This window comes from Anomaloglossus baeobatrachus, chromosome 4, assembly GCF_048569485.1.
Source record: "Anomaloglossus baeobatrachus isolate aAnoBae1 chromosome 4, aAnoBae1.hap1, whole genome shotgun sequence".
NCBI lineage: Eukaryota > Metazoa > Chordata > Amphibia > Anura > Aromobatidae > Anomaloglossus > Anomaloglossus baeobatrachus.
The window spans coordinates 395705996-395719637 of NC_134356.1; the positions used below are offsets into that span (position 1 = coordinate 395705996).

Here is a 13642-nt window from a genome sequence, read left to right on the forward strand (position 1 = left end):
TGGCCACCATGAATTTCTAGTAATGATAAAAAAAAAAACAACACACAGAAAAATATTTTTATTAGAAATAAAACACAACACAATTAGTGACTCCATCTTTATTGAAATAAACCCCCCTCCGCAGTAATCCTGGGTTAGGGTCCCGCGCCGTCCAATCAGGATCCAATATCATCTGATCGGTTTGCTGGAAGGCAAAGCGATCAGATGATGTGTCAGGTTAAACTACGTGAATCACATGACACATCAGCTGATTGTATAAAAGCCGATTATACAATCAGCTGAAGCATCAGTGCAAAAAAATAAATAAATAAATAAATACTCACGTCTGTGCTGATTACCGGCAGCTCCTGCAGCGGAGTCTGATCCTGGCCCATCACTGCAGGAGCTGCCGGTAATCAGCTGATGAAGTCCCCTGACGGCAGGATCAGCTGATAGCCGGCCGGGCGCGAAAAAGCCGGCGAGACTACGATCAGCTGATGCGTCAGGGGACTGCATCAGGTGATCCACCGCCAGGTCCTGCAAGCTTCGTACGTGCCCCGGGGAGACTGCACACAGCCAGAGCGGCGGGACCGAGACAGGGGCTGGAAGCAGGCATGGCACCGGGACCCTGCAGACAGGTGAGTATGACATACACATACACACACTCACTGTATATATACACACACACACTGTATATACGCACACACACTGGATATACACATACACTGTATATACGCGCACACACACTTTCTTCCCCTGGCTGTGTAGAGCTGCTGCTGTCTCTGTATGATTGATCTCAGTGCATCCACAGGGAAGAGGCAGGGAGGAGGGTTTGGGTGGGAGCAGAGTGGGTGTATTAGACACAATGGGTGTGTTAGATAAGCCAGACACCGCCCTAGAGCCACAAAGAATTCTGGGACTTGTAGGAACTGAACACAGGAAGTCAGAGGAGAGATTAACCCCATCAGAGCTGGAGCCAGCAATGACCGTGTGCTGCTAGTGCACAATAAAAGGTAATTTTGCTGAAAAAACATAATAAATGTGTTGAGGGGCACATATTAGCAAGATTTATCAGAAAAAAAAAAAATCAGTTTTGGTAACTGGACAACTTCTTTAAGAAGGCCGTAGGGGCCTGTGAAGTGTACTTTGCCCCAGAGACTTGTCGGTTGGTGGTGTGCTCTGCAAGTAATGTCACAAAGAAGCGGGTGGCTATCCTGAGTGACATGCACCTGCAGTGTCTTCACACGAAATGGCTCATCTCGGCACAGATGGAAGAAGACACCAGACGCTTGGAGTGTATGAAGCAGCTCACTGCAGAATTTCAGGAAGTTGTGGTGGTGAAGAAATCATTAATTGGGCTCGCATTAAGAGTGCTGAAAAGTAACATTCAGCAAGCCAGGAAGGTTCCAGGTATTACAGCAGTTGAATTAGAAGAACACAGTGGAACATTCCACATCTATGGGAAAACTGAAGAAGCAGTAAAAACAGCTCGAAGGCTGTTGGACTTTGTGGAAGAGGTCACACAAGTGCCCAGAGAACTTGTCAAGAAACTGATTGGCAGAAATGGAAGAGTCATGCAGGAGATGGTTGATACGTCCGGTGTGACGAGAGTAAGACTTAAGGTTTAGCATAAAGCCAGGTTAACCTGTGAAGTTGGTATGGTTCCATGTTTCATGGTGGAAACAAAGAAGTGTGTTGAAAATGTACGAGTTCTCCTAGAATATCGCCTGGGATACTTGGAAGAACTAAAGCAAATGGATCTTGAAAGACAGAAGATTGCAGAGAAACTTGGTCAAGTGAGTGGGAGGTCGCGACCGCTTTCGGGCCAGGGCCCAGAGAAGAAGTGTTGTCCACCTGATGAACGTGTTGCCTTCACTGGCAAGGGAAGTAGGTCCTGTAGGGAAAGGAGCCTAGGTCATAGAAGACCTACTTATACATCAGGCTATGGCACAGACTCTGAAGGGTCTAAGCCCTCTAAGACAAAATCTAAAAGAAAAGATGGAGGGAGTGACTGGTCCATAGCCAAAAGTGGTGGTGGGAGAAGGCAGAGATGGAAAGGTGACCTAAGACATCATGAGAGAAGAGGCCATAGTAGATTGGCAAACAGAGAGTGTGCAGGGTCTAGTTATGGGAGATCTCCTGTCAGCTCGGTGGTGAGGTACCTGGACAATAGCCCCTCTAGTGGACTGGATAGCGCAGAGTCAGGCCGCATGGTAGTTTCGACTGACGGAGTGTCTCACTACCACACTGACCGTTGGAGACAGTTATGGAACGATATGTTGGACCGGCGGACGTGTCTGAGAAGAGGGTTCACTGAGGAGGGTTTGTTGACAGTGGCAGATGGTAGGTCAGGAGTGGAAACTCAAAGTTGTCATAGAGAGCGCATTCGACTGGTAGGGTATGGTTTCCCTAATGCCCTGTCTCAGGGTCCCTGTAGGTTGTCGAGTGTTCCACCCTACAAGTTGGAACAAGTTGGAACAGAAGGATGCAATGTGGTAGATGGCCGGTATGTGTCACAGAGGTGGAAATCCTCTGCGATCTGAGCCTGGATTGTTTCTCTGGGACTTGTAGTTCCATGAGGATTTTTGTACACATTCAGGGCTGGGTTCATGGGATGGTCAGAAGTGATGGGCGGGACTGACCATCCACATACCTCCCATACGTAGGTGTGTCTCATGGGATTTAATGGAGTTGTCGTTTGTCACATGATGTCTGTGTGCTGGTGGGAGCCATCTTGGTTGGAGCACATGTGCAGGAGATCCTGTGCATACAGGGCTGGTGAGGGCTCTGAAATGTCAGGGAGATGCAGAATCCACTGAGGCTTTGAGGAATTGGAACGTGTACAAGGGCCGGGATGTTGAGCCCAGTGTGAGAGTCTCCTTGGACTGGATGGAGGCAGACTGACAGTCTGCAAACCTACTGGCAGCTAACACCCCAGAAAGGGGGACTATACTGGCTGCTGCCAGAGAACGAACTGTATGAACAATCGGCAGTTTAAACAGACAGTGAGACATTGTCCTGCGGGAAAGTGGCTGTGGCCCATTACACTGCGTGGTTTATGAGAATGTGAATAAATCACCGAGATTGTTTAAGAGACAAAGTGCTTGTGTGGGTCTTGATCCCGCTGCCAGACGTGTGCCCAAAGACGTTCAGGGCCCAGGTTGTCACATTATACAGTGAGACCAGTATACGGAGTAACACGGCTCTACATATACAGTGTGACCAGTATACGGAATAATATAGCTCTACATATACAGTGTGACCAGTATACGGAATAATATCGCTGTACATATACAGTGTGACCAGTATACAGAATAATATGGCTCTACATATACAGTGTGACCAGTATACGGAATAATATGGCTCTACATATACAGTGTGACCAGTATACGGAATAATATCGCTGTACATATACAGTGTGACCAGTACACAGAGTAACACGGCTCTACATATACAGTGTGACCAGTATACAGAATAATATAGCTCTACATATACAGTGTGACCAGTATACGGAATAATATGGCTGTACATATACAGTGTGACCAGTATACGGAATAATATGGCTGTACATATACAGTGTGACCAGTATACAGAATAATATGGCTCTACATATACAGTGTGACCAGTATACGGAATAATATGGCTGTACATATACAGTGTGACCAGTATACAGAATAATATGGCTCTACATATACAGTGTGACCAGTATACGGAATAATATGGCTCTACATATACAGTGTGACCAGTATACAGAATAATATGGCTCTACATATACAGTGTGACCAGTATACGGAATAATATGGCTCTACATATACAGTGTGACCAGTATACATAATAATATGGCTCTACATATACAGTGTGACCAGTATACGGAATAATATGGCTCTACATATACAGTGTGACCAGTATACGGAATAATATGGCTCTACATATACAGTGTGACCAGTATACGGAATAATATGGCTCTACATATAGAGTGTGACCAGTATACAGTATGAGAGTCCCCATGGAGACAGTGATACACTGTGACAGGAGAGGTCACACTTGATATGATTGGGTATGAGGTGACATGTTAAATTATTGGGGCTACTCGTAGATTGTGGCCGGCCTCTCAGCGTCTGTGGGCACACACATGGTGTCAAGGTAGGGGGCAGCTAGTAACTGAGCGTAACGCCGTGCACCCCCCCCCCCCATGGGTGCCTGCCAGCTCCTCTGTATTTTTCCACTTCTCCCTGTCTCATGCCTCGTTATTTTTAGGTGCTGTGCGTTACTACAGAGCTGGACGGCGTAGCTGGATCTCACCAAAAAGATGTGAGCAGCTACAGATCAGACGACAAGCAATTCACAACTACCACACTGCAAAACTCCAGTGCACACCATGCGGAGGACGGGGAGAGGGACGAGGACGGGGACGGGAAAAGATCGAAGTAAGGGGAGGGGGCAAGATATGTTTTCAGATTGGCAAGAGGATTGGAAAGAAAACCACATGTAATGCCATTCCCAATAGAATTATTGAATGCTGAAGTACAGCCAATGCAACACCCAGCGATAGGTCACATCAGCGACACCATGTAACAACCACTGATATATTGTAAATCCAGTGATACATTGTATCGCTGGATGTTGCATTGTAACTGTTACGCTCACTGCTGGGCATAAGGCGGCAAGCGGGAGTGACCATAGGGGGAATCCAGGCTAACCCGTTAGTGGGAGGGGCTTAACTTAGCGCCTGCCACGCAGCAGAACGCCAGGTGCCACTCCCAGGGCAGTGACCGGGACTGTGGCAGCTGAGCAGTACATGGTGATAGCAGGACAGGGAGAACACAGCAAACAGGGCAGCACAAGGGGCAAAGTCTGGACGGGGACAGGCAGGCAGGGTACCAGCAGGTAAGGAACTTCCAGACTTGATCCTCAGGTCACCGGGCAAGGGACAACAGGCTCAGGACATTAGGCGCAAAAGGTGTGAACTGTAGCAGGGTGTTGCAGGCCCTGCAGGTGTGGACCACAGCAGGGTGGTGTAGGCACTGCAGGCGTCAACTGCAGCACGGTGATGAAGGAACAACAGGCATGGACTGCAGCAGGGTGGTGCAGGTACAACAGGCATGGACTGCAGCAGGGTGGTGCAGGTACAACAGGCATGAGCCACAGCAGGATGGTGCAGGTACAACAGGCATGAGCCACAGCAGGACGGTGCAGGTACAACAAGCATTGATCGAAGCAGGATGGTGCAGGTACAACAGGTGTGGTCCGAAGCAGGGAGGTGCAGACACAACAGGCATGAACCACAGCAGGGAGGTGCAGACACAACAGGCATGAACCACAGCAGGGAGGTGCAGGCACAACAGGCATTAACCACAGCAGGGAGGTGCAGGCACAACAGGCATTAACCACAGCAGGGAGGTGCAGGCACAACAGGCATTAACCACAGCAGGGAGATGCAGGCACAACAGGCATGAACCACAGCAGGGTGGTGCAGGCACAACGGGCGTGGACCGCAGCAGGGTGGTACAAGCACAACGGGCGTGGACCACAGCAGGGTGGTGTAGATACAACAGGCGTGGACCGCAGCAGAGTGGTGTAGATACAACAGGCGTAACACTCAACAATACAATGTAACAACCAAGATACAATGTAACATCTGAGAAACAATGTAACAACAAATGAAACAATGTGACATCCAAGACAATGCAACATCCGTGATACAATCTAACATTGACTAATACATTGTGTTCCTATGTTACATTGTAACAACCAGTAATACACTGTAAGGAGCCAACTGTGTATTATCTCTTCTGATACAATGTCCCCTCCCTGTACATACAACCTCAGGTGGGAGTGACAGATATGGGGCAGTGAGATTTGCAGGGAGAGGAGCAGGATCCATTCTGGTCACTTGCAATAAGAGAGGCTTTGAGAACAGGCGGACGTGCTAAGGGCTATTTATTCTTAGGTGGGCGGCTGTGTGGTTAGGGCTGGCCAGCAAACTGCAGCTCTCGGGTCTGAGGGAAGGTGTGGAGAGATTTCAAGAGCAAAAAATCCACTAATTAAAAGCGACTCCAGAGAAAGAACAGAGAGAATGAAACGCGAAGCATCGAGCGCAGTCACCGTACATTGCACATCTCCGGCAGAGGACACATCTGCCTGCCGGGAAAACCAGTCCTAAGAGATCTTGTGTGACTGGTGACAAATGTGGTCAGACCACTGGGCCCACACACAATCAGATCCACCTCATTACTATGAACATGTGCAAAACGGCCTCATACACATCCACTCAGACTTAAAAGGCCAAATATCCTAAATATGGCCGCTGATCACAGTCACATGTGGCTGTCCGTGTCTCATAAAGTGGAGGATGGGGGGGCCGGGAGGTGTCTGGACTTGAAGAACGCAGCAGTCAGTCTCTATGAAGCTTTAAATGGCCGACACCAGAGAGCAATTCACCTTTGATACCGGCACATTGTATATTTACACACTAGAGACTCTAGGTTGCGGTCCCTGCCATCCAGGATGCGGTCCCTGCCATTCCTCCGGTGCTCTGCTGAGAACCGATGTTTTCAGCACCAAACCTGAGGCCGTATTCGGCTGGCGATGTGACTTACGTGGTTTTCTCCTTCAGGTTCAGGAACGTCTGGATGACCAGGGGCAGCTCTGACTTCACGATATACAGGTAGCTGGACATGGCTGCCGAGAGAGAGAACAGTGTGAGGTGTGCGGGCGTCCGGATCTGCAAGGTCACAGCGACATCTCCACTACTCACCTCCAATGTTCTGCAGAGTTATAGCAATGGCAGCCGCTAACTTTCCTGGGGTCCCAAAGGCTTTGTACCCCAACTGTTCGTAGGCCCGTATCCCTGCAATGCACAGGAGGTGATTACATGCCAAGACGTTGGCCATGACTACCGCAGAGGTGCATTAGGGACCACACTCACCTACAATGCCCGAGGACTTGAGCAGTAAGTGGATGGAGTACGTGGACAACAGAGCCACGGCCGTGAGGAGGAACCTGCAAAATGAAGGAAAGATCAGGGTGTCAGGAGCTGGTACTGTACCGTCGTGTTAGATGCACCCTAAAAATCTGCACAGCCGAGAAGCAAACCACAGAGCTCATGGCTCACTTCACCAATTGTAGGATCTCTGCTTGCTGTCAGGGAGGTTTGGATAAGTGCACAGTGTGTCAGACATCTGACTTAAGGGAGCAGCACAGCTTTATAGAGAAAAATAAACACACTGATACACTGCAACAAAGTCATCAGCTGTGAGCAAGACATGGTCACATGTTACCAGGGAGGAGGAATACTCTGCATGTGTATACCCACAGCTTGTCCTCAGGTAACACCTCCAGTCCTAAAGGGGGAGTATTCCAAACTCTCAGGATGAAGAGAGGAGAGGAGCGGCGCCTATGCTCGGATGGGCAGCGCTGTTACTGCCGCCAGATTAGGTTTCTGTCCCTGAACTGTGGGAAAGTGCAGCTGGCACTGAAAAGTCGGCCAGGAGATAAAAAGAAAACCATGACCCCCGATCCCTGCAGAGGCCCCGCAGTGTACCAGCCAGGTGTTACACAGCGCCGGCATAAACACGTCGTTCTGACCCACACCACAGCATGGGGGCGCTACAATCTCCCCTCCATCTTCTCAGACACATTCTGGGGTCCACAGTATGACAGCAGAAGGACTACAGATAAGGCTGCTTTCACACTACGTTTTTTTAACATCCGTCATGAACGTTTTTTAACGCAAAAACGGATCCAGTGCAAATGCGTTTTCATTTCAATGCATTTGCAATGGACTCGTGTCAACATGCGTTCACATGCGTTTGCATGCGTTATAGTGAGGATCCAGCGACTTGCAGTTTTTTAACTTTTTTCAAAAACGCTACTTGTAGTGTTTTTGAGCTGCGTCCAAATACTGCAAATTGCTGGATCCTGACTATACTGCACGCAAACGCATGTGAACGCTGGCATGCTGATAGACAGGATCCTGCTTGCTCTACTGAGCATGCCCAGAAACCAGCCTCAGGTGATCAGTCTCTCTCCCCCCTCCCTCTCTGTCTCTCTCCGCCTCCCTCTCACCCCCTCCCTCTCACCCCCTCCCTCTCGCCCCCCTCCCTCTCTCTGTCTCTCTCCCTCTCTCCCCCTCCCTCTCCGTCTCTCTCTCCCCTCTCTCTCCCTCTTCCTCCCTCTCTCTCCCCCCTCCCTCTCTCTCCCCCTCCCTCTCTGCCTCTCACCCTCTCCCTCTCCTCTCTCTCTCCCCCTCCCTCTCTCCCCCTCCCTCTCCGTCTCTCCCTCCCCTCTCTCTCCCTCTCTCTCCCTCTCTCTCCCCCTCCCTCTCCCCCGCCTGAGAGCTGCGGACACTCGTAACCAAGATAAATATCGGGTAACCAAGGAAAGCGCTTCTCTTAGTTACCCGATGTTTACATTGGTTACGTGTGCAGGGAGCTCGGCTCCTAGCAGCTGCGGATGCTCGTAACCAACATAAATATAAATATCGGGTATCCAAGCAAGTTACCCGATGTTTACCTTGCTTACGAGCCTCTGCAGCTGTTAGAAGCCGGCTCCCAGTCCATCACGTTCAGTTCCACTGACTCCCGATCACATGACTCCAATGCCCGCCCATAAACTTAAAGTGACAGGATCCTGCAAAATAACACATGCGCTTGCATGCGTTTTTTTGCTGTAAAAGCAGGATCCGCTTTTACAGCAAAAAAACGTTCATGACGCATGTAAAAAAAACGTAGTGTGAAAGCAGCCTAAACCGAAAAGACTGAGCAATAACCGCGATCAAAGACCCACACATCTCCATCCTAAACCCGAACCAATCCAGGAGTGCATCATCTGACAACCGTCCATCACCCTCTGACAACCCTACCATCCGCAGGGTAATAACTAATCTAACAGTACAGCATCTGACAACTGTGCATTACCCTCTGACAACCCTACTATCCACAAAGTAGTAACTAATCTAACAGTGCACCATCTGACAACCTTATCCTTTACATCCCAGCCATCTACCTGTCCTACCACCCTGACATCTGTGTTTCCAGACTCGGACCCCCTGACCTTGGGGTGATATTCGCACCCACAGGACTGATTGCGGCGTCCTCTCATTTAGGATCACATCTGTGATCGGTGTCGGGGTGATGAGATGGCGCTTAGCTCCGCTTGGTTAGGGTGAGTATTGGCAACAAACCTCAGCCCTATTAATGGATATTTCTTATTAATTTGGTGAGATGTTATTAACCGGCGGCAGAGTGGTTAACCTCTCACCGTACTGACACACTGTAACAAATCCAACAGCTCTGTGAGTTGGACTTGTCCAACCCTTTATGTTGCCTGTCACTGCCTGCAAGCAGACGTATTGAAGTCCTTGACAAAGTTGCAGAGATTCCCATTAGCCTTTATTTGCATGGGACTGCACCCGGGAGTACGGGCGCCTTCTACAATCATAGAGATGGCTACTTACAATAGGAGCCACTTACAGGAAGAGAAGAATGCCCGTGTTTGCCATGGCATATGCCAATCCCAGGATGCCGCTGCCCATGATAGCGTTGCTCAGGTTAAAGATGGACATTCCAAATGACGTCTTCCCCTCAAACTGTAAGGAAACAAGTGTGAGATTCGCCCATGGGCAGCGCGCAGCACATGGCAGGAGCAGGGCGCGTGCCTAGTCCATTCATCTAAACCATTTTACAAAGTCCAGTCCAGGAGATGGCGCCCTGCACTCCTCACCACACACCATTATACTGAGTCCACTAAGGTAGTCATTCCCCCTCCCACGCTCAGGTAGGCACAAGGGTAAAACCTGTGTGGTTAAGTGGCTGCTGGTATTTTTCTTAAACTGCACTGTGGACTAGGACCAGTTCCCGAACCTGCCCATCATGTATAGAGGCTACTGGGATAGTTCACATCGCTTGCGGCTGCCCCTGGTAACTTACATCTGTAAATCGCGGTTTCTCCTTCACGGAAGTGTGAGGGAGGAACTCCTCCAGCTCTTGGTTTTCGGCTCCAGTGTAGCTAATAAAGCAGATATTATAGGGTTAGTGGGGTGCAGTCTTAGGGGGACGCCATGCTCTCAGGGACATAGCAGGGGGGTGAGGAACACAGCGGAAAATGCGCATTTTACCTTGGCTCTGGCGTCTCCATTCCCAGTGCTCCATTGGTTTTTTCACACAGCCGCATGTCCACCATCTCTGTCTGTGGAGAAAGCTCCATATTTGGAGGTCAGTACCGCTCAGCGCCCTGTAAGAGATAAATATGGGTCAGAGAGTGGACCACAACAGTGAGAGGAACCCCACAGCGAGCGGGCTACAACAGCGTATGGGCCACCACAGAGAGCGGGCCACACCATAGAGCAGACCACTGCAATGAGATGGTGACGACAGAAAACGAGCCACTACAGAGAGCGAGCCACCACAGAGAGTAAGAACCCCAGAGAGCGAGCCACCACAGAGAGCAAACCACCACAGAGAGCGGGCCACCACAGAGAGCGGGCCACCACAGAGAGCGGGCCACCACAGAGAGCGGGCCACCACAGAGAGCGAGCCACCACAGAGAGCGAGCCACCACAGAGAGCGAGCCACCACAGAGAGTAAGAACCCCAGAGAGCGAGCCACCACAGAGAGCGGGCCACCACAGAGAGCGAGCCACCACAGAGAGCGAGCCACCACAGAGAGCGAGCCACCACAGACAGCGAGCCACCACAGAGAGCGGGCAACCACTGAGAGCCACTGAGAGCGAGCCACCATAATGAGATGATGACCCCAGAGAGCGGGCCACCACAGAGAGTGAGGAACCCCAGAGAGCGAGCCACCACAGAGAGCGGGCCACCACAGAGAGCGGGCCACCACAGAGAGTGAGGAACCCCAGAGAGCGAGCCACCACAGAGAGCGGGCCACCACAGAGAGCGGGCCACCACAGAGAGCGGGCCACCACAGAGAGCGAGCCACCACAGAGAGCGAGCCAACCACTGAGAGCGAGCCACCATAATGAGATGATGACCACAGAGAGCGGGCCACCACAGAGAGTGAGGAACCACAGAGAGTGAGCCACTACAGAGAGATGGTGACCCCTGAGAGCAGACCGCCATAATGAGCAGACCACACCATAGAGTGGACTACTGCAATGAGATGGTGACCACCGAAAGCAAGCCAGCACCAAGAGCGAGCCACCACAATGAGATGCTGACCACAGAGATCGGCCCACCACAAAGATCAGACCACCACAGAGATTGGACCACCACTGAGAGTGGACCACCACAATGAGAGCTGACCACAGAGATCTGACCACCACTGAGAGCGGTCCACCATAGAGAGCGGGTCACCACAAGCTGTGAGTGTGCCGCAGTCTGTATACTCTCTTCCTGATCATTCCTGCTCCCTGAAAACAAATATGATAAGGAGGGCGGAGCGGTGCGAGCCGCACACAATGTTTCCTGTACATACAGACGCACTCTTGGACCTCTTCAGATGGAGTTTCTCCAATTAAATTCATAATCCCATGATGCACCTGGACAGTATACAGACTCTCGTGCAGTATATGCTGAGAGTTGTGATTCAGGAGAGGAGACTAAGCCCCAGACGCCTCGGTGGTCTTCCTGACCTGGGGACAAATCTGACCACCAGTGACCCTACCACAGCCTTACCTCCTTTTCGTTGCCTACAAAGCTTCAGTGTGACCCCCTCCCCCAATAACCCCTCTTCATACATCCAGCCTTCTTCATAGCCCCCTCCCATAACTCTGGCCATTAATATCCTGAGTGACTGTGTCTATTTAGAAGTGTCATGTGAGCACAATGTGGAATTACAGCACTGCGCAAAAGTTTTAGGCAGCGTGGAATACTGCTGCAGAGTAAGAAGAAAGCTTCAGACATCGAATGTTTAATAGTTTATTTTATCATTTAACAAAATGCAAAATAAATGAAGAACAGAGAACTATAAAACCTCTCAGTAGTCAGTGACCGCCCGTCGTTATTTGTACAAAAGTTATGGAGGAACGCGGCAAGAAGTTGTCCCAAACATCTTGGAGAACTGACCCCCGATCTTCTGTGTATGAGGCTTGTGCGGATCCTTCTGTCTCTTGATCCCAGATAGACTGGATGATGTGAGATCAGGGCTCCGCGGGGGCCGGATCATCACCTCCAGGACACGATGGCTGGAGCCAATCAAACGTCTCTCTGATGGTGTTACATGATGGATAAGGATCTTCCGGGATTTCTGAGTGTAGAAGTGACCTTGAAGAAGTGATGGAGGCGCTGGGAGGTCACCACATACTGATGGGAGTAACCACCGCTCCACACATTGAGCAGGCAGGTGACAAATACAGTCACGTGGTCGCAACGGAGAGGAGCGGGCAGCCGGCGATCAGTAATAATGTTACTATATTCAGGACACTTACACACATGACCCCTGATGAAGGGGCAAAGAATAAAATAACTCAAAATATTAACACTTCTATATTTGGAAGTTTCTTCTTTTGCAGAATTTTTTCCACACCTGTCTACAACGTTTGCACAGTACTGTATATAACTTATACAAAGTAACCACCTATACACATAGGACAGTCTCCCAGAAGCTTTGTGGCTTGTCGCAGCACGGTGGCTCAGTGGTTAGCACAGCAGCCTTGCAGCGCTGGGGTCCTGGGTTCAAATCCCAGCAAGGACAACATCTGCAAGGAGTTTGTATGTTCTCCCCGTGTTTCCGTGGGTTTCCTCCCACACTCCAAAGACATGCAGATAGGGACTCTACATTGTGAGCCCCAATGGGGACAGTGTTGCCAATGTATGTAAAGCGCTGTGGAATTAATAGCACTATATAAATGAATAAAATTATAATTAATTAATTACCTATAGAAATTATTTATTAGCCCCCTGTTATCTATATAGCACCAGCATGTTGGGCAGCGCAGCACGGACACGTCACTGAGGTGGGTGACGATGTGGCTATTGCTGCCGGTAACACGCCGCCCCCCGGTGATGTCACCAAAAGGACGCAATGTTCCAGTCTAACAGAATAGTTTGGAGTTGTGAAAGCAGGACCCGTGCGCCCCTGAACGGGCCTTGACCTGCTCCTCCCCGCTACCGCTCGTTTCTGTTTGACAGGATTTATCTGATCAAAATCCACTTATATCCGGAAAACAAGGTGTCACTGGGCCACCAGCAGCTGTGTACCATGGCCGCTGGACCTGGGAAGGAACGGCACAAGAGCCAGTATACTGTCCTGGAGCTCATATGTACTGCACAGGAGCCTGTATACTGTCCAGGGGCCCATATATACTGCACAAGAGCCTGTATACTGTCCAGGGGCCCATATATACTGCACAGGAGCCTGTATACTGTCCTGGAGCTCATATGTACTGCACAGGAGCCTGTATACTGTCCAGGGGCCCATATATACTGCACAAGAGCCTGTATACTGTCCAGGGGCCCATATATACTGCACAGGAGCCTGTATACTGTCCTGGAGCTCATATGTACTGCACAGGAGCCTGTATACTGTCCAGGGGCCCATATATACTGCACAGGAGCATGTATACTGTCCAGGGGCCCATATATACTGCACAGGAGCCTGTATACTGTCCAGGGGCCCATATATACTGCACAGGAGCATGTATACTGTCCAGGGGCCCATATATACTGCAGAAGAGCCTGTATACTGTCCTGGAGCTCATATAT

The 13642-nt window shown here is 50.1% G+C and overlaps 1 protein-coding gene across 1 annotated transcript in view; it reads right to left on the bottom strand.

Moving 5' to 3' along the window:
* LOC142303690 (sodium-coupled neutral amino acid transporter 3-like) overlaps positions 1 to 13642 on the bottom strand; it is a 65617-nt gene that overhangs the window by 19719 nt on the left and 32256 nt on the right. The window contains exons 2-7 of the mRNA XM_075345281.1: positions 10097 to 10212; positions 9909 to 9987; positions 9453 to 9568; positions 6908 to 6981; positions 6737 to 6829; positions 6579 to 6660 (exon numbers count right to left, since the gene is read on the bottom strand). Of these exons, the coding sequence (XP_075201396.1) occupies positions 6579 to 6660; positions 6737 to 6829; positions 6908 to 6981; positions 9453 to 9568; positions 9909 to 9987; positions 10097 to 10185 (533 nt within the window). The 5' untranslated portion in view covers positions 10186 to 10212. The remainder of the gene's footprint in view (positions 1 to 6578; positions 6661 to 6736; positions 6830 to 6907; positions 6982 to 9452; positions 9569 to 9908; positions 9988 to 10096; positions 10213 to 13642) is intronic.